At 36.7% G+C, this 25,116-nt stretch overlaps 4 protein-coding genes across 5 annotated transcripts; 1 reads left to right on the top strand and 3 right to left on the bottom strand.

The window, feature by feature from the left end:
- The first annotated feature begins 278 nt into the window (after window positions 1–278).
- LOC131619054 (uncharacterized) lies at window positions 279–3,663 on the top strand. The gene is made up of 3 exons (XM_058890197.1): window positions 279–2,728; window positions 2,907–3,150; window positions 3,364–3,663. The coding sequence occupies exons 1-3, from the start codon at window positions 279–281 to the stop codon at window positions 3,661–3,663; spliced, it is 2,994 nt and encodes a 997-aa protein (XP_058746180.1).
- A 5,156-nt stretch (window positions 3,664–8,819) lies between these two features.
- Window positions 8,820–9,994, bottom strand: LOC131620568 (uncharacterized). The gene is made up of 2 exons (XM_058891692.1): window positions 9,734–9,994; window positions 8,820–9,539 (listed from the first exon to the last, which is right to left on the bottom strand). Exons 1-2 carry the CDS (start codon window positions 9,862–9,864, stop codon window positions 9,080–9,082), a joined length of 591 nt encoding a protein of 196 aa, XP_058747675.1. The 5' UTR covers window positions 9,865–9,994; the 3' UTR covers window positions 8,820–9,079.
- Window positions 9,995–14,958: 4,964 nt separating this feature from the next.
- LOC131619053 (uncharacterized) lies at window positions 14,959–15,531 on the bottom strand. The gene has a single exon (XM_058890195.1). It carries the CDS (start codon window positions 15,529–15,531, stop codon window positions 14,959–14,961), a length of 573 nt encoding a protein of 190 aa, XP_058746178.1.
- A 1,944-nt stretch (window positions 15,532–17,475) lies between these two features.
- Window positions 17,476–21,666, bottom strand: LOC131620566 (uncharacterized). 2 transcript variants are annotated; one of them, XM_058891691.1, is made up of 5 exons: window positions 21,453–21,666; window positions 19,850–19,956; window positions 18,238–18,628; window positions 17,960–18,117; window positions 17,476–17,883 (listed from the first exon to the last, which is right to left on the bottom strand). In XM_058891691.1, exons 3-5 carry the CDS (start codon window positions 18,605–18,607, stop codon window positions 17,590–17,592), a joined length of 822 nt encoding a protein of 273 aa, XP_058747674.1. In that variant the 5' UTR covers window positions 18,608–18,628; window positions 19,850–19,956; window positions 21,453–21,666; the 3' UTR covers window positions 17,476–17,589. The 2 variants fall into 2 exon arrangements, with proteins under 2 accessions (XP_058747674.1, XP_058747673.1); XM_058891690.1 differs by having other exon boundaries at window positions 19,845–19,956; window positions 21,453–21,664.
- Window positions 21,667–25,116: the final 3,450 nt, after the last annotated feature.

The raw sequence follows: 25,116 nt of genomic DNA, 5'->3' as shown, positions 1-25,116 counted from the left end.
AATATCCCATTAGTATCATGATTTGTTAGGATAATAATAATAATAATAATAATAATAATAATAATAATAATAATAGAGATATTACTAGTTGTTGTTATATTTTGTTGCATCTCTTGAAAATAAAAAACTACTCTCATATGAGAGAACATGTTTTGGTTCTGTTTTTGGAAATTAAAGTCATTGCAGCACATGTTTTGGTACTGTTAGTACATTTTTTTGTATGAATTTAGTTTTGAATGTGTTATGTGTTGTGTTTCAAATATATAGATTATCAAGTGATGGACAAAGAGTGGACTAAATTGCCGTGGTTTAGTCAAGAGTACATCAACGGTGTTACTCGATTTTTAGACTTTGCCTTCGCTAATGGAAGACCTCAAGGAGGTGAACTTCTATGCCCTTGTGCTAAGTGTAAAAATATATATTGGAAAACAAGGGATATTATTAAGGATCACCTAATAGCCAAAGGTTTTCTAGACGGTTATGACGTTTGGTTGCACCATGGGGAGAAACTACAAAGGTCTATGGAAATTGGTGATGGGATGGAAGATCAAGAGGGATCACATGATGACATTCCTGGCTTATTGCATGATATATATGGAGATAGGGCAGAAGCACACGGAGTTCATGAAGGTCCCAATGACGAGGCTAGAACGTTTTACAATTTGATTAAAGAGGCGGAACAAGAACTGTACCCTGGATGGAAAGACTTCTCTTCGTTATCATTAACGATTCGACTCTACTTGTTGAAATGTCTCCACGGCTGGAGCAATACGTCATTCACTGCCATATTAGAATTATTGAAAGAAGCAATGCCTGATTTGAACATTCCGGAATCATTTTACAAGACAAAAGCCATGATAAGTGGTTTAGGCCTTGATTATAAGAAGATAGATGCATGCCCAAACGATTGCATGCTATTTTGGAAGGAGCATGAAAAGGACAATTCTTGCACTATTTGTAAAGCTTCACGGTGGAAACAAAATTTTGCAACTGAAGGATGCGAGTCTGAGCAACCAAAAAATGACTGTAGAGTTCCTGCAAAAGTTTTGAGGCACTTTCCGTTGATTCCTAGACTACAAAGGTTGTTCATGTGTTCAAAGACAACTGAGTCAATGAGATGGCATGAAGAAGAGCGCTCAAAGGATGGAAAATTGAGGCATCCTACTGATGGTAAAGCGTGGAAGGACTTTGATGAGCTCCATCCAGATTTTTCTAGTGAGTCCCGCAATGTAAGACTTGGCTTAACGAGTGATGGGTTTAATCCATTTAGGACCATGAGCTTATCTCATAGTACATGGCCTGTCTTGATGATGGTATACAACATACCACCTTGGCTGCCCATGAAACTTGAATATACAATGTTGTCATTGTTGATTCCTGGACCAAAATCTCCAGGCAACGATATCGATGTTTACCTCCAACCACTGATAGAGGAGCTAAAGGAGTTATGGGAATCCGGCATAGAGACATATGATTCTTCAATGAATCAAACTTTTCAAATGCGTGCAGCTCTTTTGTGGATAATTAGTGACTACCCTGCTTATGCTATGTTGTCGGGATGGAGCACCAAAGGAAAATTGGCGTGTGCCTGTTGTAAATCTAACACCAATTCGTTATACCTCAAACACAGTCATAAGATGTGTTATATGGACCACCGTACCTTTTTACCAAGAACTCATTCTTGGAGAGACGATGTCAAATCATTTAACGGAGAAGAAGAACATAGGACTGCACCATCCATGTTAAACGGGGCAGAAATTCTTGAACTCTTAAAAGATTTCAATAATGAATTCGGGAAGAAGAAAAAGAAGAAAGTTGATGGCCCGTGGAAGAAGTGGTCAATTTTTTTTGAGTTGCCTTACTGGGCTCAAAATACATTGCGCCATAATTTAGATGTAATGCACATTGAAAAAAACATATTTGATAGTATTGTTGGAACTCTTTTGGACATCCTGGGGAAGACCAAAGATCATATTAAAGTCCGTTATGATTTTCAAGAAATGGGAATTAGAGAAAGACTTCATCCAAGGGAGATTGGTGGAGGACGTTCAGAGTTTGCAAAAGCATGTTTCTCAATGACTTCGCACGAGAAGTCAATTTTTTGTGGAGTTATAAAGGCTGCCAAGTTACCAGATGGGACTGCATCAAATATTTCAAAATGTGTACAAGTTGGTGGCAAAAAAATATCCGGTTACAAGAGCCATGATGCGCATTTCATGTTACACTATTTGTTGCAAATTGCAGTAAGAAACACAATGCCCAAGGAGGTGGCAACCCCACTAATTCGTCTTGGTTCCTTTTTCCGCTCTCTATGTCAGAAAGTTATACAAGTGGAAGATTTAGATTACCTAGAAGATGAGATTGCAGAGATACTTTGTCAGTTGGAGATGATATTTCCTCCAAGTTTCTTTGACATAATGGTTCACTTGCCTATTCACCTGGTAAATGAAGTTAGATTGGGTGGTCCTGTTCAATTTCGATGGATGTATCCCACCGAAAGATACTTCTGTAAACTTAAGAATTATGTTCGCAATAGAGCTTATCTTGAAGGTTCTATTGCCGAGGGGCATCTGGCTGAAGAAGCTATAACATTTTGCTCAAGGTATTTGCATAGCAATGTAGATACAAGGTTGAATAGGAAGAGTCGGAATTATGATGTTACTGATTCACTTGAAACAGATCAAAATGATTACTTTACAACTGTCGGTCGTCCTTTAGGGGGGGGCAGGTGAACCCTTTCATCTTGATGTGAAATCAAAGGATGATGCCTATCGATACATCTTATTCAATTGCAATGAAGTTCAAATTTACATCAGGTAGTACAATAACTATTTGTCCTCCTATGTATTTATCTACTAATCCTAAGATTAGAGATATGTTAACATATAATTTGTTGACTTTTGTAGTGAGCATGATCAAAGTGTTAATTCAAACACTAGCAAAAGGAAGTGGACCAAGGCCAAAAGTCAAAGTAAAGAATTTAGTGAATGGTTTAAAACTCGTGCCCAGAATGATGATGTGCTATTACAACTTGAAAAACTTTCTAGAGGTCCTAATTTTGTTGCAAAGAGGTATCCAGGTTACGTCATTAATGGATATAGGTTCCATACTAGGAAACGAGATACAAATCGCAAAACTCAAAATTCTGGCGTAACTTTAGTTTCACTAACTTCAAGTTTTGCTAGCTCCAAGGATTGAAATCCTAGGACAGAACCCATCACATATTATGGAGCCATTGTTGATATAATTGAGTTATACTACTATGGAAATTTCAACTTTGTTTTGTTTAAGTGCGATTGGTTTGAGGTTGAAAAAGACAAATAAGAACTTACTTGTGTGCGTTTCAATAAGAAAATTTATCAGAATGATCCGTTTGTGCTACCTTCTCAAGTTCATCAATGTTACTATGTCCAAGACCCTTTTGATCCAAACCGGCATTATGCTCTGCAAACAGTTCCACGAGATTTCTTTAACATTGCTGACCCGTACTTACAAGCTGAAACACCTTCTAGTGGAGAAAATAGTGATGGTGATGGTGAATTAAATTGGGTTAGGAAAGACATACCTGCAACAATAGCTGAAACACCTCATGAAACGAATGAAGCTAAAAGTGATGGAGAGGATTTTGATTATGATGATACCCTATTTGATTTCATGGACTAATGTCAATCTATTTCATTTCTGATGTAACTGATTGGATATAACTTAATCTATTTCAAGCTAAAAGTGTTTGTGTTCATTTCATTTCATTTCTGGTGTAACTGATTTGTGTAACTAATGTCAATCTATTTCATTTCTGGTGTAACTGATTTGTGTAACTAAATGAATGTATGACTTTATCTTCATGTCCAGTAGTCCAATGAGTGTAACTTTTTTCAGTTTAAGAAACTGTTAACAAACAATATGTGTTTGTGTTCATGTGTTGATTGATACAAAGAAGATTTTAATATAACTTAATATAACTTTGCAACCTTTTTATTAAGTATTAAACTTTTAATTAGGCTATATGATCCTTATTTGTTTTGAGTTAGTCATAGATCTATGAGATTTCTAGCTTAAGAATATCATATGCACGATATTGATTAGTGATTTATTGTTAACCGTTTGAATATTGCAATGTTGTGCTGATTGGTTAAACTTTGTTTCTTTTAATATTTTCCATGTTAACAGAAAATGAAGAAGGCATCAAACTTGCAAAAGAAGACGGCTGCCGCACAAAAGGGTGAACAAGTTACCGCCAATTTTCGGTTGCCTCTATTTAGATCCAGTGCTGAATTGGCTAAGAAGTATGATATCAAATGTGAGATGGTAAATAATAACCGTGAAGGACCTAGTAAAGTAGGCATCCGACCTCCTTTTGTGCCTGCATCTAGGGAACTTTTCAACTTATCTAAGTTTGAAACTGCTGATTCAAGGATTGATAGTTCGACCGATGTGTTTTATCCAACCAAAATGAGGACAAGGCAGACAACTCCCAGAAAAGTAGGGGCTGAATGTACTGATTCAAGGACCAGGCAGCAAGTGATTCCCAAAACAGGGTCTGAAGTTGCTTCAAGGACCAGGCAGCAACTTACTAAAAAAACAGGGCCTGGAATTGTTGATTCAAGGACCAGGCAGCAACAAGGAATTGATAAGCAGAATCCTTCAAGTCCAAAGCAGCAACAAGGAAGTGCTAAGCAACAAGTTTCAAGTGCTAAGCAACAAGTTTCAAATGCTAAGCAACAAGCTTCAAGTGCGAATCAGCAACGTCCTTCAAGTGCGACTCAACAACGTCCTTCAAGTGCAAAACAGAATCCTTCAAGTGCAAAGCAGCCACCTAAGGAGAAACGGGTGGCTGACACTGCTGATTCAAGGTCAAACCAGAATCGTATGAAAAGGGCAATGATAGAAGTTGATGGAAATTCTGGGACAGAGCAAGGAAGTGGCTTGAAGAAGACAAAACGAAGCCCAATGTGTAAATCGACATCAGTTGAAGAATTCCTCAAAGAAAATGGGGAAAATAGTGAAGAAGATGAATATGAGAATCTTGAGGAAGAAGAAAATATAATGTGTGAAGAAGAAAACACTCAGCAAAATGGAAGTAAACAAACTGAAGGTACGTACTAAGCTTCGTGTCATGCATCATTCTTTATTATTGTTTCATTCAAATTTATATCCCATGTTAATTATATTTTATCTAACACAAGGGCAAGTAAGAAAAGGACACGTGGACCAACTAAATGTTTGAAAATCCATGCTAGAAAGAGTGCGGATCGTGAAGAGGTGGTCTTAGACGATGATGGAGAACCTATTGGACCCAATGATCGAACCGTGACAAATTTGAGTTGTTTCCTTGGCACTGTCGCAAGGAATTCAGACTTGTGTCCCTTAGTTTATACTAACTTCAAAGCTTTGAAGAAAGCAAACAAGGACCGTATATGGGAATTTGTCACTGTAAGTGGGAATTTGTCACTGTGTGAATCTTTTTGTTATTTGTGTTCCTTATTTACTTGTCATTAATTTCCTTTTTTGTTGTAGGATAAATTCATTATCCCTGAAAATGGAAGTAGAGCGGTTTTCTCTCGCATAAATGATGCTTGGAGGCGTTACAAGAAAGATCTCAAAAAGAGCTGCTTTTTAAAGTACACTACTATGAGTGAAAGATTGAAGCATCGTCCCCAGACCGTACCTGAAGTTCATTTCAAGCAATTGATATCCTATTGGATGAACAATAACATCCAAGTAAGATAAAATTAGCAATTGATATCCTATATTAAATATCATGCAATGCTGTATTTTATGAACAATGTTGTCCCTAATGATTAATTCTGTAATTTAACATTTGCTGTCCCTAACTTTGCTGTTTTTGAATGTAGAAAATTAGCAAAATCAATGTTGTGAACAGAGCTAAGCAAAAGTATATGCATCGGATGGGCCCAACAAACTTTGCGAGGATTCGTGCAAAACTGGTAGGGTGTTTATACATCCTTCAATTTACAATTATGTATTAGTTGAGTGATTCATCTTTTGATGTGTTTGTTATCAACCAATGTAGCATGCTAAGAAAGAGGACGGAAAGGAAGTTAGCCAGGCAGAGATGTTCATTGAGACTCGACAAAGTCGAAAAGGAAAACAACCGGATGAGGAAACTTCAAGTGTAATTGTAAGTTTTCTATTTGATTATGCCTTTAATCAACATTTGCCTTTAATCAACATTTGCCTTTAATCATTTATTTTTCTAATGTGAATATTTTCTAATGTGAATATTTTTTAATTAGTCTAAGCTTCAAGAATCAATTCAGAATTCAACTGAATCTGAGACATTTAACTCCTTGTTTGGGAAAGAAAAATCTGGACGAGTTCGTTGCTATGGAAGAACAATCACACCTACCATGCTTAAAAGAAAAGAAGAAATTCTGGTTATTAAAAGGCAGCATAATGATGAAGTGGCTGGCATGAAGAGGGAGATGGATGGTATGAAGGCACTATTTAAGACAATGATGAAGCAACAAAACCCACATATGAGCAACGAGGAGATCTCTAATTTGATGGAAAGTGTTATGGGCTATTCCATTAGTTCTACTGCTGCTCCTGCTGATCCACATTCGTCTGCATCAACTCATATTCCGCGTTGCGAACAGGTATACTCTAAACTACAAAATTGCAGCATAGGGCACCGTAGAGCGGTATGAACATGTTTGTGAATGTATGGCAGCTAGGGTAACTTGATTTTGGAACTGTTTATCATAGGAATTCTGCTTCTTGCGGATCTGTTGCACAATTTTGTTTTGATTTTTCTTGTTATTGTATGTGTAGATGTAAGGCTGAGATTGATAATATGTAGGACTATTTATTGCTTGAATTCTGAACTATTTGGGTATAAATTTCTTTTTGGAACTGTCTTGGTTATTTGTTAATAACACTACTGTTGTAGCTTATAGTGTTATTGGTTGGTACAAGTTTTGTGAATGCTAGTAACATTGATGTAATTCATTTTCTGATGCCAATTAAACTGAAGTTTTGATGTATCATCATTGGTTTGTACTATGTGGCCCAAATGGCATAAGGGAATCACATTAATCATGTAAAGTTTCATGGATGATTAAAGATTCTATTTGATTTGCTTTAGGCAAAAACAATAGAAGGTTATCTTACTCGAATAGTGAAAAGTTGGTTGGTATAAGTTGATTCTGTTGGGTCATATGATTCTGATGTAATTCATTTTCTATTTGATTCTGTTGTAGCTTATAGTGTTATTGGTTGGTACAAGTTGTGTGAATGCTAGTAACATTGATCATGTAAAGTTTCAAACACAAGTTACTTCAGTAGCAGTAACATTGATCATGCTAGTAACATTGATCATGTAAAGTAATCTTCTTGCAGATTTGTATCATTACATAAAAGGAATGCTGAATGTTTATTATGTTTATTGTGAAATAGGGGAATGCTGAATGCTGAATGTTTATTGTGTTTATTGTGAAATAGGGGAATGCTGAATGCTGAATGCTGAATGCTGAAATATTCATGATTCTATTACACAACCATGACTAGTACACTTATGAATGCTGAATGATGTTATGTTTATTGTAGGGTGGAGAGGAAGCAGATTGTGATGAAGATATGAAAGAAGGTTGTGATGAACATGAAGATGTGGAAGAAGGTTGTGATGAAGATGTGGAAGAAGCTGGTTGTGCAAAAGATGTGGAAGAAGAACAAGGAGAAGATAAAGAAGAATAGTTGTGTTTTATGTTATCTAACTAGCTAGTTCTTAGAACTTTTTTTTTTGTTATTTTGGGATGACTTTTTTTTGAGAGAAACTTGTGTTTAATATGGTTGTTTTGGATCATATATGGTTGTTTTGAATTTTGAATTTGGGATGACATCAAAACTTAGTATCCAACTATTATTAGTGGCACTACAAAAAAAGCTTACTTTTGACCTTAATGTTAATTTGCTTGTAATTAATTAGATTCTAATCATCAATATTATTGTTAATTTTATAATGATATATATATTTATATATATATATATATATATATATATATATATATATATATATATATATATATATATATATATATATATATATATATATATATATATATATATAATAACATATTTATGTAATGATACAGAAATTAACCGTGGCTAAATAAATGGTTTAGAAAGCATAACATATAACAACGGTTTTAAATAGGTGGTCATAACCAAACCGTGGCTATATCTTGAACTAATACTGTGTCATAAACGTTAAAATGAAACCGTGGCTTTACCATATAGCCACAGTTTTGCAGTCATGGCAAATCCAAACCGCGGCCTTAATCAAGCTTCCTAAACCGTGGCCTAAAAAAGCCACGGTTGTAAAAAAGGCGTGGTCTATACCAAAAAACCGTGGACTTTACTTTAGGCCACGGCCGTATACTCCACAGTTGGATTTCCGTGGTCAAACCGTGGCCTCAGCGTTACGCCACGGTTATTTTGCATATAGCCTCGGTTTTCTGGTCGTGGCAGAAGACTTTTTTTCTGTAGTGAGTCATTGAAAAACAACTCTCTGAAGCCCATATTCGAGACACAGACCAATGACAAACAGTGGTCAGTAACAGGTCGTTACAACATGTAGTAGCATGTCATTTCTCAGGCACTATAAGTGCTATGTTGTGACTGATTGCAGTAATGACAAATCAAAACCTACTCTATCATTCTCTCTATTTTAATATTTATCTTTATCTTTGACATGTTATGGATTTTGACAATTCACTCAATTGAATCTCATGAGAATAAGGATTGAATGGATTACCTTTAAATGAGTTACATAAGCTAAATCTAATAGAAAAACAGCATTTTCTGAGAGAAACAAAAACAGAAATAACAAAATCCTCATTATTATTAAACAACATGATTGTTATCTGTTAGTTCTTTAAACCAAAAACTACAGACAAATATTCCACAGTTCATTCTCCACAAGGAAGCTCAACAGATTATATGAAGTCCAAAGAAACTAAAACAAACAAACAAAAAAAAATGAATTCTTTGGATAGGAAAAGATAATATGAAGAGCTTCAGGAGCCACGGCTTCTCTCTGAGGAAAATGTATTGGTCCTTAGTTTTGCAGCATCCATTGCATGATGTCCTTCCTAATAACGCCTTCCGATCGGTAAGCATTACAGTTTGTTCTAAAACCATCATGAGGATAGATACTGAGGTTCCGATAGTGGGTGGATGTCCCAGCAGGATTTGGTGGTCGCAACATACTTGCAATGGTGGGGAAAGGTTTTGGCCATATACTTGATGATGGGGTAAATAAGCGCTTATTTGATCCCCTCTTGAATAACCTGTAGTAACTAGGTCTTCTGAGGTTGAAAGACTTAGCTTGAAGCTTTGTCGTTCTTATAATTGAGCTAGCACCATTTGTGGCTGATCCACCATGAATCTGAGCTGACGGTTTCATTCGATCAAACCATCGCAAAATGAAGTTTCCGAGATTCCGGCCAACTTGTATGTCCCTTACTTGAATATTCTGATGAACTTTGATTGCTACATCAAATACAGAACGAGTTCTTCTGTGAAATGACAACATAAACGATATTGTATTATGTCAAACTATCATCCGGGCAGATGCAAACACAAACACCAAAATTTATAGAGATTCTATTTGTTCATTAAGCCGTTCAAGGCTGTGAATCATAGAATTGAAATTGAAACACAGATCCAGTAATTAATGGAAAGATTGAATTGAAATTGAAAAAGTGAATACCTGTGAAGAAATTGGCGGATCTGAGAGTGGTTAGGGTTTATGATCCTACGTTGAATCCTTATAGCGTGCCTGTAAGTTCGTTTGAGACCCAAAAAATACGCAGTTCCGAGTGCAATCTCCCATAGCACCATGATCGCGATATTCCTCTAATTTCTTCTAATTACTTTAATTAACGGGATTATTAAATTAAATATTAGTGATAATGTAGTTATGTTGTGTGAACTTTAATATAATCATTTCATTGCCTGTTGCGCAAGTTTTTTCATTTTTCTTCAGCCGCCACAATTAGCGATCTATAGCAGTTTTTTCTTCTTGTCTCTTGGGGTTTCATCGCTGCCGTTCAGTTTTGGTCTCCGATTCATCTCAACCGTTGAGTTGTTTTAAGGAAACCTATGAGCGTGTCGCTTTGTAGTCCCATCGTAAAGGCCCACAGTATGAGTATAGGCAAGGGTCCAAAAACAAGTCCATGAAATATGATGGTTGAAGAATAATTTAATGTTTTAAAAATCGGATTCAATCTGTTGGATTGAGAATTAGAGTTAAATTTAGTGCGATTAACCTTTTAAATTTAATTGTTCAAAATCATTCGAATTAAAATTAAAGTTAGTTTTATAAAATCATTTGGTTTAAAATTTAAAATAATGCATTAAATTAGCTATTTTTTTTATAATTTTTAAAAAAAGTTTAATACATTAGTGTCAAAGCTTAAAATATTTTTCATTAAAAATAACAATTTCTTGTATTTTTTACACATGACAACTTTTAAGTTATATCACTCGGTTATAATTTTTTTTCAACTACACTTCATTATCAACACTTAGTCTTTTTCAAACATATTCATAATGTCTAACTCAATATTGTTTGTCTTTCAACTCAATATTGTTTGTTATTGTTCAGTTATGACTTGTTTGCCGTCGTTCAACTCAGATTTGCTTAATGTTGTTCAAATATATTTTTATTTATTTTTAATAATTATATCTTCTTTAATTTATGTATTCTGAATTATTTCAATTTTATTTTAAATATTATATTCTATTATTTTAATTATGATTTGAATTAGTTTAATTTTAGTTTTTTTAATTTGTTCAAATTATTTTTAAATAAATGTTGAAATTAAGTGTCCAACTATGTTGTGTTATTATAGTTGTGTTATTATATGTATTGATATTGTTTTATTAAGTTTGTAATGGATTATTAAAATATTTATTTTATTAAATTATGAACATATCATTGTGTACTATGAAATTTAGTTTCATATTATTAATTTATTTAATAAACGTTTTGAACGTAGATTTAACCGGTTGAAATAATAAATCTTAAATTGTATATTTTACTGGTTCAACCTTCAGTTCGGTTTTTAAATATTGGAATAAATTAGGGTCTTGCTAACGAGTGCCCTCAGGGTACTCTTTAAGAATACTAAATAAAAAAAATTCTTAACAAAAGTCAAGATTTTAATTTTCATTGCATTGAATACACACATTTTTAAAAATACTTACTCTCGAACTATAAGGCAAAACTATTTAAAGAAAATAGCCTAGAATCCATTAGAGTCAAGCGCTTTGAAAAGGTACATTTAATTCAACATATAAATAACTTCTTCCCTCGTCACCATCACCAGTTGAGTCAAAAAATTTTAAACTTCTTCAATAAGAATCAAAATCATACTTGATTCACCCATTATATCGAGGAGTATGGATGTAGGGCAGAGAAAAGACCTTTCAAAATGAAATTATTGTAGAAACATATATTAAATTTGAAGAATTAATTTAAGTCATCTAAAACTTCATATATTGTATTTGTTATGGTGATTTAGACCAAAAATTATTTTATTTCTATATAAAAATATAAATTATTTTAAAATGATTCAAGGCCTTAAACATGAAATGTTAATTTGAGTGCAATATGTACATGAAAAAAAATGGTTCAGAAACTACATAATTAAACTCAACAACGCTTTTCCTTTAGGTATGAGTCAAATATTAGTACAAGACACGTTGATTGTACATTGAAAGTTTTTTTTTTATAAGCAATGGAATTTTATTAAACAACAACAGAGTATAAAGGGTACTCGCCCAAATTATAGCAATATTATCCTAACAATGATTGTAAAGGATTTTGGCACCAGAAATAAAAATTAATTGGGCCCTTCATTTTCACACCTATACACTGCCAATGCCACGAAGAAAGCCGAATCTGCTCAGAAACATCTACTACAATAGCCTCTTCGTTTTTAAAAATCACTGCGTTGCGCCGACACCAAATCACCCAAATGGCCGACAGCCACAACAATAGCTTCTTCTTCGCCGGGACCTTTCTTTCGACTGCAGCAGAGAACAACTTCAAATGATCAATAAGCGAAGCTGCATGGACTGTTTCTATGCCAACCCATGAACACACCTGCTGCCAAACAAATTTTACAAAAGGGCATAACACAAACAGATGTAAGACCGATTCACTATCGCCATTACACAGAGCACACAGCATATTATTAGACTGAACTCCCCTTTTCTCCAATTGGTCCCTTGTAGCAATTCTATCCTGAATGCACTTCCAACCAAACACTTGTACTTTCGAAGGAACCTGTGTTCTCCAAATCTGATTGGCCGCTTCCAAAGCTGCTGCATTTAACGTTTGATGGCCAACCACCCGTCTGATCACCCCATAACCACCACCAGCCGTATACGATTTTTTCCCTTGAGGTAGCCAAATGAATTCATCATTCCTCTCATAATTTGGGGCAATAAAACGCAGTATGTTGTTTAACTCAACCAATTGCTCCTCAGCCTGAACCTCAAGGAACTCCCCCTGGACCCCTATATTCCACGCCCATTATGAGTTTACCTCTCCCCCCATCTCGTATACCGTAGCATCCTGATTCGTCGCTACTTCAAACAGCTTTGAAAACATGCTACAGAAAGGCTCACCCCCAAGCCATCTTGTCTTCCAGAACAATGCTTTCTTCCCATTTCCGAACCTGCAAGAAATAGATTCCAAGAACCAATTTGAATCGGCAGCCCCAACAGATCCTACAGACATAACATCCCTCCACCACAGTGAAGAGTTTCTACTATTTGTTTGACTCACTCCCCCGAATACGCATTTCTCCAACATCCCGTATCTGTGCACCATTAACCTCCGCCATATCACATCCTCCTCGCTGAGAAACCTCCATTTCCATTTACATAACAAAGCTTCATTGGCTGATAGCAAGCACCTTATCCCTAACCCTCCCTCCGTTTTACTCTTACATATTTCGTCCCAACCGACCCATATAATCCCTGATTTCTCCTCCCCATTACCCCAAAGGAAATCCCTCTGAATGCGAATAATATCCTTTAACACACCCTTTGGAATTTTGTAGAAAGATAGAAAGTAGATTGGAATGGAATTCAGCACTGAATTTATCAGTGTTACCCTCCCCCCCATTGATAAGAACCTACTCTTCCAGAGACACAACCTTGTTTTCAACTTCCTGATCACCGACGCCCAAACTGCTTTTGTACGATGCTTTGCCCCCACCGGAATGCCTAAGAAATTGAACGGTATGCTTCCCCTTTCGCAGCAAAGAAAAGACGATGCCTCGAACAGAAACTTTTCCTCCAAATGAATCCCATACAAACTGCTTTTACCAAGATTAATAAATAACCCAGAGACCAATTCGAAACCCCTCAAGACAGCTTTAATACTTCTAATGTTGCTCCATGACCCTTCACCCAACACAACCGTGTCGTCTGCAAATTGTAGTAGGTGATACGTTGTCTCACTATTTACTCTAAAGCCTTGAAAATGTCCCAATTGCACAGCCTGATCCATCATTTTAGCCAGCCCTTCGGCCACCAAAGTAAAGAGGAACGGTGACAAAGGGTCACCTTGTCTTAGCCCTTTACCCGTTGAAAACTCCGACGTTGGACTGCCATTTACCAATACGGATATCGAACTATGACAAATACAAGCATTGATCCATTTAATCCACCTTTCTCCGAAGCCATTCCTCCTCATAACATAGTTTAGGAAATCCCAGGATACGTTATCATACGCCTTCGCAAAATCTACCTTTAGGATCAGACATTCTTGACCTGATCTTGTCGCTAAATCCATTAACTCGTTGAGAACCAGCACCCCATCCTGAATCTGCCTCCCCGGAACGAACGTTGTCTGTACATTAGAAATAAGAGCCCCTATACACTTTTTCAACCTGTTTGCCAGAACTTTTGCCAAAATTTTGTATAAACTTGTCACCAGACTAATCGGACGATACTCATCTAGCCTCTGAGGATTTTCTATCTTTGGTATCAAAGCCATAAAAGACGCTGATATCGCTTTTGGGAGATTAGCCCTGCTGTGAAACTCGTTGATGAACTCTACCACATCAGTCTCTATTATGCCCCAACATTTCCTCAGGAAGTTGAAATTTAACCCATCAGGACCTGGACATTTCTCCCCCTCACAAACCCACACCACACCCTTTACTTCCTCCACTGAAAAAGGAGCTTCCAACTGCTGCACCGCTGTAACAGATAGGGATGGGAATTCTAATCCTTCCAGCCGAGAGCGCCTTAAACTACTCTCAATAAATTTCTCCTCAAAAAAGCTTTTGACAACCTGTTTCACTCCTTCCACCGATTCCACCCTTCCTTCCGAGCCATTTACACCCACCATAGCATTCCTCCTCCTTCTAATTTTCAAAGAAGTATGGAAGAATCTTGTATTCTGATCTCCCTCTTTAATCCACTTAACCCTTGATTTTTGCTTCAGAATGCTTTCACGACGCTGTAACAAGTTCCAAAAATCCTTGCTAGCCTCTGCTCTATCTTTAATTAATTGTTCATCCAAACTTTCCATCGCTTCCATCACCAAGTCATCGCATCCATTTAACTCTGTTACCGCCTTCTCTATGCTGAGATCCACCCACCCGAAGACCGTTTTGTTCCACCATCGTAGCCTCTCCCTCAACATTCGAAATTTCTCCTTAATAACATACGCCCGCGACCCTGAAACCACCATATTATTCCATTCATTAGACACAAAACTTACCAGCTCTGGATGATCCAACCAGCAATCTAGTGAGCGGAACGGTTTTGGACCCCAGTTTGTTTTATTACATTTCAACCATACTGGACTATGGTCTGAAATGTCCTTTACACCAATCTCCTGAGATTCAGCTGAAATTAGATCTATGAACCCTTCTGATAACAGAAACCTATCTATTCTGCTCATCACTCTCATCCCCCCTGACACCAAGAAAACTTCCTTTCGCCGGTAGGCAAATCCTCCACCGCCATCAGTTCAATGAAATCATTGAATTCTGATGCTTCCTGAGACCTGAAGGACGACACCAACCCAACTCTTTCTGATGCACAGCGAATTGAATTAAAGTCCCCACCTACACACCATTCCCCATCCAACCATCTTCCTCTAAGTACCAATAATTCCTCCCACATCTTTCTCTTCAATGTGATATTACAAGATGAGTACACGTTAACAAAATAGCATTTCACACCTTTGAAGGTAGCACCAATACCTAAAAAACCTTCACCTGTGAAGCTGAAATTAACCTCTATCACCTCCTTCTTCCACAGCACTAACATACCCCCTGAGAATCCCTGTGAGTTTTTTGCCGACCATCCCACATTGCAGCCACCCCAAATCGACCCAACTAGATTATCATTCATATCTTGAATTTTTGTCTCTTGGATGAAGCAGATATCTGCTGCACCTTTCTTCAGACACTCCTGGATTCTCTTTCTTTTTAACGAATTTCCGCCACCCCTAATGTTGTACGAAACTATATTCATCGAACCTCGTTTGAAATTATCCCCATCTGTGATTGACGTTCCTTGCGGTCTCTATCCTCCATGGCTCTGATCTCTTCTACATAGACCCTGTCCTCCTCCTCCCCCACTATCCCCAGCTCCACGGTTTGGCTCCACACCTTGCTCGCCGCCTCACGACCCAATTCATCCTCATTATCCACCTCAACACTTACATTGACGCTCGAGATTCTGCCTCCATTTGGGTTTGATAGTTTTGAATTACGCGAACAATTGAGGGGGATATTGATTAGGGATTTTGTCCTTCGAAATTGAGGTATAGAAGACACTGTAGCCTCGCTGGATCTTATTGAGCCAGAAATATTGGGCTGTGTCGGCAAAATATTTTTCACTTTTGGCCCACCACGCATTGATTTTTTATGGCCCATCCACAAGTTACCCTTGAGTGGTCTTTTAGCCCTATACGCCAAACATCCTCTTGATCTTCTTTTGCTTTTACACTGTTTCACCTTTTCCACTTTTCTCCACGTATCACCTACGCCCTCTTTTGACTGAGTTTCCTCCTCATCCATGCTTGACACACGTGCCTCTTCATTTAATGTTTGACCTTTCCCAACATCCTTTTTATCGGGAGCTGACAAGTGATGTGATATTTTCCACCCTTCTCTTTGTACCCTTCCTTTCACCGCCGCCCCTACTGTGCTACTAGCTTTATCCTTGCGTCCAGAATTTGCCTTTTCACCAATAACCATGCGCTTTTCTGCCCCCAAATCTTCGACAACCATGTTTGCTTTTTCACCCCCTACTCCGCCATCGTCTCCTCCCACCTCCACCTCCCCACGACTGAAACCGTCATCAGCACTAAAGGACGACTCTGCTACCATCTCCCTTTTTGGCTTTGGCTCATTCTTTGGCATGACAATCCTCAGCGGTCCTTGAGAATCCTCGACTATCTTTATTGAGAAAGCTTCTCCATTGACCCCTATGTTGAACGTTTCATTTAGAACTATATTGTACTTGGTTCTTACCAAAATTCTAGCCACATCAAATTTCTCCTGGTTCTGAGTTTCGTCGTCTGAACAAAGATATGTTCCCACCGGAGAGACCAGGAAAAGAAAGAACTCCGGACACCACACATGGCAAGGAATACCGTAGCAGCGAAGCCACGTGACTCTCTCATTATCCACATCACTTGACCTCCATTTTCTTATTTCCTTAAACCACTGGCTTAGCCAATCCTTTGCCTCTCTTACCAAATACTCCAACTCCCCCTCAACCTTCTCTTCCAATAAGCATTTGTTTGCCCCGATTGGTGTAATCTTAACTGAAAAGTACCCCTCCATATTGAAATATTCTTGGAGATTATATGTCATTCCAGGTGACTCAACAACTCCCACGTACGCCTTCTCAAACCTGGCCATATGTTCTTCCCCCCTATCGAACTCCATGTGAGTGAAAGATGGCTTCCTTCCTTTATTCGCCACTATTTGAGCATAAGATCGATGAAGACCCGTTGCATACCTCCCGTCTGTATTCTGGTTTTTCCATTGGGGACTCGGCTCCCTTCTAGTTTGCTTTTCCCCCGTCGTTCGTCCCAGTCCCACCTCCCCACCAACCTTGCTTCCATTCTGTTGTCTCTTAACATCTCCCGATCTCGCAAACTTTGGTATGTTAGCATGTAACTTTCTCCCTTCAATGAAGATGTTATCCAGCTTTATTGCCATACGTTCTACCTCCCTGACATTGAAAAACCTTACAAACCCGTATCTCTTTCCTCTAACATCCCGCTTCGGTGGTATCACTACCTCATCAACATCTCCAAAATCTCTGAATATATCATACATCTCCTTTGCACCATGACTATCTGGAGTACAACAAGTGCGAAACTTGCTTAGTATAACAAGTGCGAAACTATTCTTTTGTTTTGAAGTACCTTAATACTATTTTTATTGGTTATCAGATAAAAAATTCAAGCAAATTATTTTCTTGACTGATGATAAAATATCCTTACATAAGTACAACAAATAATGAATGTATAGCATCACTTAATAAAAGATGCATTAATAAAAAAACCTTCACGAGTCACGACTGTTTCAAATCTTTACTCACTCTGCTATTAAAATGATGCAATGATGTTACCATAATTACAAGAGTTGATAAGAAGGCTGTAAGAAATGTAACGATAGATACAAGATCAGAGTGCGCCTTTTTTCCAGATGGTATTCTCCAAACAAGACCAGCATCATACAGATTGGCATTATCATTTTTCAATTTGACCAAACAATTGCTATTTTCCAACGTTTCCTTTGTGCTGCAGCGCAGTATTGTATCCGGTGCACCAAATTCGACTATTGAGTAGCCACTTTCATTCAGAGGCTGCAAAAGAGTGAAAAAAAAGGAAGGTTTAGCTAAAAGTGGCATTAAGGTATAAATTGAGTTATAACAGCCTTACTTGATATCGTGCGTGCAAAGGAAACTCTATGCTGATATTAGCTGGCTGTAGCAATGTATTTGGATCAATATCTAAGTGGATTTCAACGGCAGATCGATTGGACAAGAACGAAGGCAGCTCCAGATTTGTATCACCAAAGACGGCTATATCATTGAACACTGCAATAAAATGTGTTATTGATTGAAAGAAATATGGAGATGTTCCTTAAAGTAAAAATATGAAACTTCTTTTCCAAGTTTTTTTTATTCAAATTTGAAAAGCAAGTGAAGAGTATTTACCACCACGTTGAGCAAGATGTTGCAATTCAAATGGATCAGCAAAAACTCCAGAAGGCAGCCTTTCAATAATTATTAATTTACATGAATAGCTTACAAGATCAGACAAAGAGTTCAACTGTTGGGTTTGTAATTTGATTAATGTAGACACGCGACGGTGAGAACCTTCACCAACAAGATTGCGTTTTAGAACTGACAATTTTAATATGGAACTATGGTTTTCTGGAAGCACTTCACACAGACCAGAAGTGATTTCATGAGACATGAAATTTTCAAAGTCTGAATCATGTAAGCTCGTATATCTGTCATAATAAGACTGCATCAGAAATTGCTTCACGGGAGAAAAAGATTTAGCATTTCTACTATTAGACATAGTATTTGGGGAGCCAGTCACCTGAAATGAAAATGAAATATATTGTTCATGAAGATCCAAAGAAAAAAGGGAACTTTATACAAATGTTTTAAAAATCGGACCGGAGGGCGAACAGGTGAGACCTCCGGTTTAAGGTTCAATTGATTTAACTAGTTAAACCTACAGTCGAATCGTTTTATTAAATAAATAAGTAAAAAAAAATTATTAATATGGAGTTAAACTTCATAGATAAGTCTTACACAATCATATGTTCACAACTTAATATAGTAAATATTTCAAAATTTCATTAAAAACTTAATACGACAAGAGCAATGGTACACATAATAACACAACAGAATGGATGACAACGCTGTGTTTGAGAGGGACGGTGTGATGATGATGGAACGTGTTTGAAAGGGAAAAAAAACTATGACGGTGTAATGGACTGAGTTTGTGGATTAAGGATTTTGAAATTTTGCGAGCAGAGTGAAAAGGAGACAGGTGCATAGAGGCTAGGCAGAAATTTACTTGGTTTTTGTTTTTGGATATAGATGTCCAGCATATCGGATATGAGTGTCCAACATGTCCAAAATATGGGCCTGGTTAAAACCATACATATATTTATCCGGTTTTATATAACCGGATTTGGAAATAGGTATGAATAACATGCTTATCGGATGAGTGTCCAACATGTCCAAAATATGGGCCTGGTTAAAACCATACATATATTTATCCCGTTTTATATAACCGGATTTGGAAATCGGTATGAATAACATGCTTATCCAGTTAAAATGAACACCCCTGGTTACAGCAAGGGCTGCCCTGAAGTTTTTCTCTCAAGATTGTATTTCTAACCTTGTCTTGTATAATCACTCATTCAATGTACCATTCTTAAAACAACATTAAATTTACTTTTTAGTTGGCTTTAAGAATATGCAAAACACCATTTGCTTGTTCTTAATGTTTAGGCACTACTACCATGCTTACTTCGTATACCCTTTCCCTTGATGCTATTCCCCCTATCACACCCATCAATCATACGTGGAGTGCTTTTTTTCTCAATATTTCTAAACACTAAATTCTTTGTGGCTTATTATGGGACAGTCGACGAGCAGCATGTATTGTACATTGGTCGTTATGGTGCTAGTCCTATGCTCATTTTGAAAGAAGTCATTTCAACAAGAATAACACAGAATACAGATTGTTGCAAAGAATTCTAATTTTGCCATTCCAAGGGTTCTACAAATTCATTACTAACCTGACCTGATACTGAATCACCAACCGAACAGTTTCCAGGTGACCATATAAATGAATATCCAGCTAACAAATAGATGCAGAGTTGAACAAAGTGCCTAGTTGTCATTTAGAATCTGAAAAAAAAAAAAACAGATTAGCAGTGAGGAAAGATCAGACATACATAAAAAAAGGTCAATGATTAAAGAATCACTCAAACTCAAACCCTATTTTTCTAACTTCTTATACGGTAAGTTTGGTAACCCGCATGAATTGCATTCTAACCTAGTTTTGAAATTCTGTTTGGATAGATATAAGTGAAATGGGGTTTATCATAAGTTTAATTCGTCACAGTGAGTACGAAAAATAAACCTAATCTACGAAGAAGTGAATAATCAGATTTGATATATAGAATTCAATATATAAACATTAAAAAAAAACTAATATATGTTGTCAATCAATCCGCTTTAGCATGCAATCGCTGAATAGGAAATCGCAATCTCGCACGTTTTACAAATTCAATTTTGCACAAGACAGAGATTCCCATGAGATTATATTGCGAGTTCCTATCAAGTTCACTCGGGTAGTGTATCACATTATTGTCACTACTCACTAGATACTACCATTGACACAAGTTGGGTACCGACTATGACAATGACAAATTGATGATCCATCTCATTTGCAACCAATTGACTTTTGCTTACTATTTGAAGTTGACTGCAAATGGGCAAAACTGTTTTAAAATTTTCCACCCATTTGAACTGAGACAAGAATTTTGACCTCTCCGAAATAAAGACTAACATCTAGCTACTTTAACTTGGTGTGACTTATAGCTAGCTACTTTCACAAAAACTAAAGCAAGACAAGGTGAATTAAGCCAACAATAAACTTTAAAATACTTGAAAAAAGGAAGTACTTAAAAGTTAAATAGCTCAGATAAATATTGTTAAACAATTTATAACATGTTAATCAATTCCATCAGATAGATTATGAAAAATGGAACAAATCAGGCTACTAGAGGAGGAAGAGGCAATCTACGAATCAAAAACTCTAACACGAACACCGGAACACGTCAGGGAAACTCCGACACTGATAATGTCAAAAACAAAGGACAACGACACTACTACATATATGATAGTATCTGAACTTCATTTATCCATCTTTTATTAAAAGAGTTAAAAATATTCTAATCAAAATTATTGTCTTTATTTTTCATTGATAACATTAATGTTTAACACTTTTAAATATGTGTGAGATTTGTCTTAAAAATGTATAAGGTGCGTTGAAGTTAAAAAACAAATTATTTTTCAATCACTTGTGTGAATTGTCTCTCATGTGTTGTATGAGCGTCAAACAGACACCGATTTAAAGAGTCTCGAATCAAAGAAAATAAATCATTTATTTCGAGACAGTGAGCACAGTGAGTAACAAAACCCTAATCTATGAAGTAAATCGTAAAATCAAATTTGATAGAAAGATTTCAATATATTAATCTAACTTGTCAATTATCACTTCAGCATGCAATCGCTGAATTGCAGATCGCGCTGGGATCGCAATCTTATGCGCATTACAGGAAAGGAGAGGGAAATTCGAGAAAAGTAATAAATTGAGAAATACGGACGGGATTTCTTACTGTTTATGGCGGCCGACGATCAACTCCGGCTGTTTTCCGGCCGGCTTTTGGATTTTACGATTGCGCGAGTTCGGTGCAGGGACACCAGCTTGTTTCCGGTACTACAAGGACAGGGACAAAGTAGTAATTTCGTTGATTTGATGAAGCATGTTGAGACTTGAATTCTTGATGTGAAGCTCTGCAAAAGAAATATGATTGGGCCTTGAATTAGAAGTTATAACTTATAAGGAAGATTCTTAATACACACCTCTTTTTGTATCTAGCACCCCTACTACATCTTGGACAATTTAACCAAAATACTCTTTTAACAAAAGGTGAAATTGAAATACTAAAATAAAATATTTTAGATTCTTTAAAAAATATTATATCATTGTGAATTTTTAGTGAATTTTTTTGGGCATTTACTAGTATTTGGTGTATTTATGCATTTTACTGTATTTTTAAAAGATCAATATTAAAACTATTGTTGTTAAGGGTTCACAATATGAGTTGGGATTGTCATCTTAGAGTTAGGGTTCTCGGTATCTCGACATACCTCATGCTCGGGTCATCCCCATGCACCTACTTATGGTTCGGCTCCCGCACCTTAAGGATGTCCTAGGGGCCCATGAGGTGGATCACTAATTCTTTTATATCTGAACCATGTTTCTCCTCAAACGTCGCTCGAGGATGTATGGTTTCATAATGTATTAGTAGTATATGGGCTAAAAGATGTAGTTAGGATTAAATACATATTCATATAACCTGGACTATTGTCAGCTTTTGTCGAGAGGCGGTATTTAGAGATGTTGTCCTTTCATTCGCCCGTTGGTGAGATGAGCATCATTGTTGATGATGTTTATTATCTTCTCCATCTACTTATTAAAAGAGAACTACTAGATCACTATAGAATTCAGATGTTTGATGCATTAAACTCGATGGTTCAACAGATAAGAGTTGAACCTAGTAAGGTCGAACTCCAGATTACGCAGACGCATGGATGCCATGCATAGTTTAAATTTTTGGTGACCATATACAAGTGTCATTTGTATGGAGTTGTTAATCATTATAGTAATAATGCACTTAGAGAGTATCACAAACAATGTGCCTTAAAGATATACTTTTTCTACTTCATTACTTCTTAAACCTACAGAGGATTCTTGAGTATACTTCGGGAGCTTCCTATTTGGTTTGCTTGTACATCAATCTAGAAAAATCAAGTAAGTTCAAAAGTGGACAGTTGGCCAAAAACAATTGTCTCTTTCCGGTAATATTCATGTAACTTATTATTTTTATATAATTCTTATATAATTAATAATATTTTAGGTTAACCTATTTTTAGTCCTAGGTACTCTAGCATTTTCCTGCTATCCGTCTAATTATTGATGACTATGATAAAGTGTTTCCCAATGCATAATACATTTCTTCATATAGGGGGCATATGACGACTAAGACTTATAGGCATTCTCTAGATCATATTTAGGCGGATGATGTTTGTTTCACTATGTACGATAATCACCGCTTAACATGACCAATGGATAATATCTACGGGTACTCTGGGTGGCTAGCATATGGGTTTAGGCTTATCTACCCCAATCAACTAGAGCATATATTAAGGCAATTCAGGTTTATGCAGACCATTCTAAGGGATCACACAATTGTTATGGCTCCTACATTGACTCATGGGGAGTATTGATGCATTGTTTGATAGCTACCTATAGGATTTGTTTATAGAGGGCGTACAAAGTATACTAGGGGATAAGCCTTTAATTAGTGCATTTGGTAACATCGAATGTATTATAGAGTATCACATGTGTACATCCTGCTAGCTTCATAGGGAAAACTGCCAAGGCCAACTCATTAGGATATCATTAAGGAGGAATATGTTAAGGTAGATCATGTTGTTGATATGTTCATGAATGCACCTCTATATGGGATACGATGAAGTAGATATTAAAAGAGGCAAGAGTGCACTTTAGTATATAAAGCATAAGAGGGACAAGATTGTGAGACATACTCACCATATAATTTATTTAACATTATTCATTTACCTATTACGAAAAATTCATTTAAATTTGTAATGAATACATTTATTTCTAAGTTTTAAGTTATAACATAACTAAATTCACGAGGAGAGGTGAGAGTTATGGTGTTATTGTGTAGAGAGATTGAGGTGAGTGAATGGCAAAGTAAATTGGAGATTCTTTGAAATGGTTATGTTTGAGAGTTATGATAGTATTTCTAATAGTCATTGTAGTGATGAGAGTAGAAATAATGACATTGTTTTGGTATCTTCTTACCCAAGACCAATAGGGTTACCGATGGGGACTTGAGACACAATTTTGGCCATATTTTTTGATGGGGTGGTGAACATTAATTCTTTATTTAAATATGAAACAAGGGTAAAGGTATTTTGTGAAGATCTATACATATCAACCACCAGAAAAGAAAACAATGTTGTTAGAGCCTTGTGAGAAAAACAAGAAGGCTTGAATGAGGTGTTCTCAATGGGTAGAGGGGGAGTACTTCTGCATGTACACATGCATTATAACTAAATTGTTGGGTAGAGATCCCTTTAATCATTTTTAAGGCATAGTTTTGAAGGCAATCAGAGTATCTTTCTAATGAATCCATCTAAATAATTGGCTCTTTGTGAAGGGATTCAAAATACATTGTGGGGTCATTAGGATCATGGTAGGAGTTTCCAATCAAAAAAGTAATTTTTATGGCATGTTGACTCGCGTTTTCAAGAAAATGAAGTCAATTAATTATGAAAGTAGGATTAATCATACCACATTTACCTCCGTCATGAGGTATCCCCTCCCAATGAAGCCTCACCCAAGGCTAAAAAGCATAAGGCCAATTTAGGGAAGTTTCTTATTGGTTTGGAGGCAAATACCTCTATTTATTTGGAAATTTAAGGCTTCCTTAGACGATGGTGTGGTCGGCTCCTCTCAAGGAGTATCTACTATGGTCTATGGTGCCTCCTAGATGTCAGGATGTGTATTCCTTTAAACACACATTTTTATCTGTGTTTTAGAAAACTTTCAATGTGGGACTTGTGCTGGTCAAAAAGTACAAGGTTTGTGTATTCCCCTACAAGGACAGGGAAACCTAGAAGCCCTTCTAGTATATACCATGTTTGGATAGTGAGGGTTCCTCATGGCAGAGAGAAGCCTTATGCGGTGGTTTTTGAGGTTGTTTTAAGGGACCATCTCATGTGAGGTGAGAGATCCTACAGACTGTCGGTGCTGCTTAGTTGTAGGAGGGCGGTTAGATTGGTTGTGTTTGTTACGGTGGTAATGAGTGTAGTGCTCTTTGAGTAGTGGAGAGTGTGTATGAATTAGAGTCTGTCCTTTTCCCCTTAAGGGTTACTGTATTTATAAAGGTCTCTAAGATCTAGGGTTTCCTCGGAAAAGGTCACCACCCACTTAGTCAAATGGTGGACAGTTGAATCCTTATTTCCATGAAATATGTGGATCATTAATGACTCTTATTTTTTCTTTATCTAAGACATTTATCATCCCACGTTTTATTTTCCTCCATCGGCAAGGAAGACTTAAGGGAGAGGCGATACCTCCCTTCGGGGGACTTTATGTTGTCACCTTCTCCTATGGTATCCTAAGGCCTCGCCCTAGGAAAGGTCTTTTGCAAATATAACACTACATAGTCCCTCATGCATAAG

The sequence above is a fragment of the Vicia villosa genome, linkage group LG7, assembly GCF_029867415.1.
Source record: "Vicia villosa cultivar HV-30 ecotype Madison, WI linkage group LG7, Vvil1.0, whole genome shotgun sequence".
NCBI lineage: Eukaryota > Viridiplantae > Streptophyta > Magnoliopsida > Fabales > Fabaceae > Vicia > Vicia villosa.
Note: the sequence above shows the minus strand (reverse complement) of the source record. Positions and strands in the feature narration are given on the sequence as shown.

Coding starts and splice junctions, on each gene's coding strand:
- LOC131619053 (XM_058890195.1), bottom strand. CDS start 15,531: ATGAATATAGTTTCGTACAACATTAGGGGTGGCGGAAATTCGTTAAAA.
- LOC131619054 (XM_058890197.1), top strand. CDS start 279: ATGGACAAAGAGTGGACTAAATTGCCGTGGTTTAGTCAAGAGTACATC. Junction 2,729..2,906: donor CGTCCTTTAGGGGGGGGCAG/GTGAACCCTTTC, acceptor TGACTTTTGTAG/TGAGCATGATCAAAGTGTTA. Junction 3,151..3,363: donor GCAAAACTCAAAATTCTGGC/GTAACTTTAGTT, acceptor AAAATTTATCAG/AATGATCCGTTTGTGCTACC.
- LOC131620568 (XM_058891692.1), bottom strand. CDS start 9,864: ATGGTGCTATGGGAGATTGCACTCGGAACTGCGTATTTTTTGGGTCTC. Junction 9,540..9,733: donor ATCCGCCAATTTCTTCACAG/GTATTCACTTTT, acceptor GTCATTTCACAG/AAGAACTCGTTCTGTATTTG.
- LOC131620566 (XM_058891690.1), bottom strand. CDS start 19,949: ATGACAACTAGGCACTTTGTTCAACTCTGCATCTATTTGTTAGCTGGA. Junction 18,118..18,237: donor ACATCTTGCTCAACGTGGTG/GTAAATACTCTT, acceptor ATTTTATTGCAG/TGTTCAATGATATAGCCGTC. Junction 17,884..17,959: donor CTTTGCACGCACGATATCAA/GTAAGGCTGTTA, acceptor ACTCTTTTGCAG/CCTCTGAATGAAAGTGGCTA.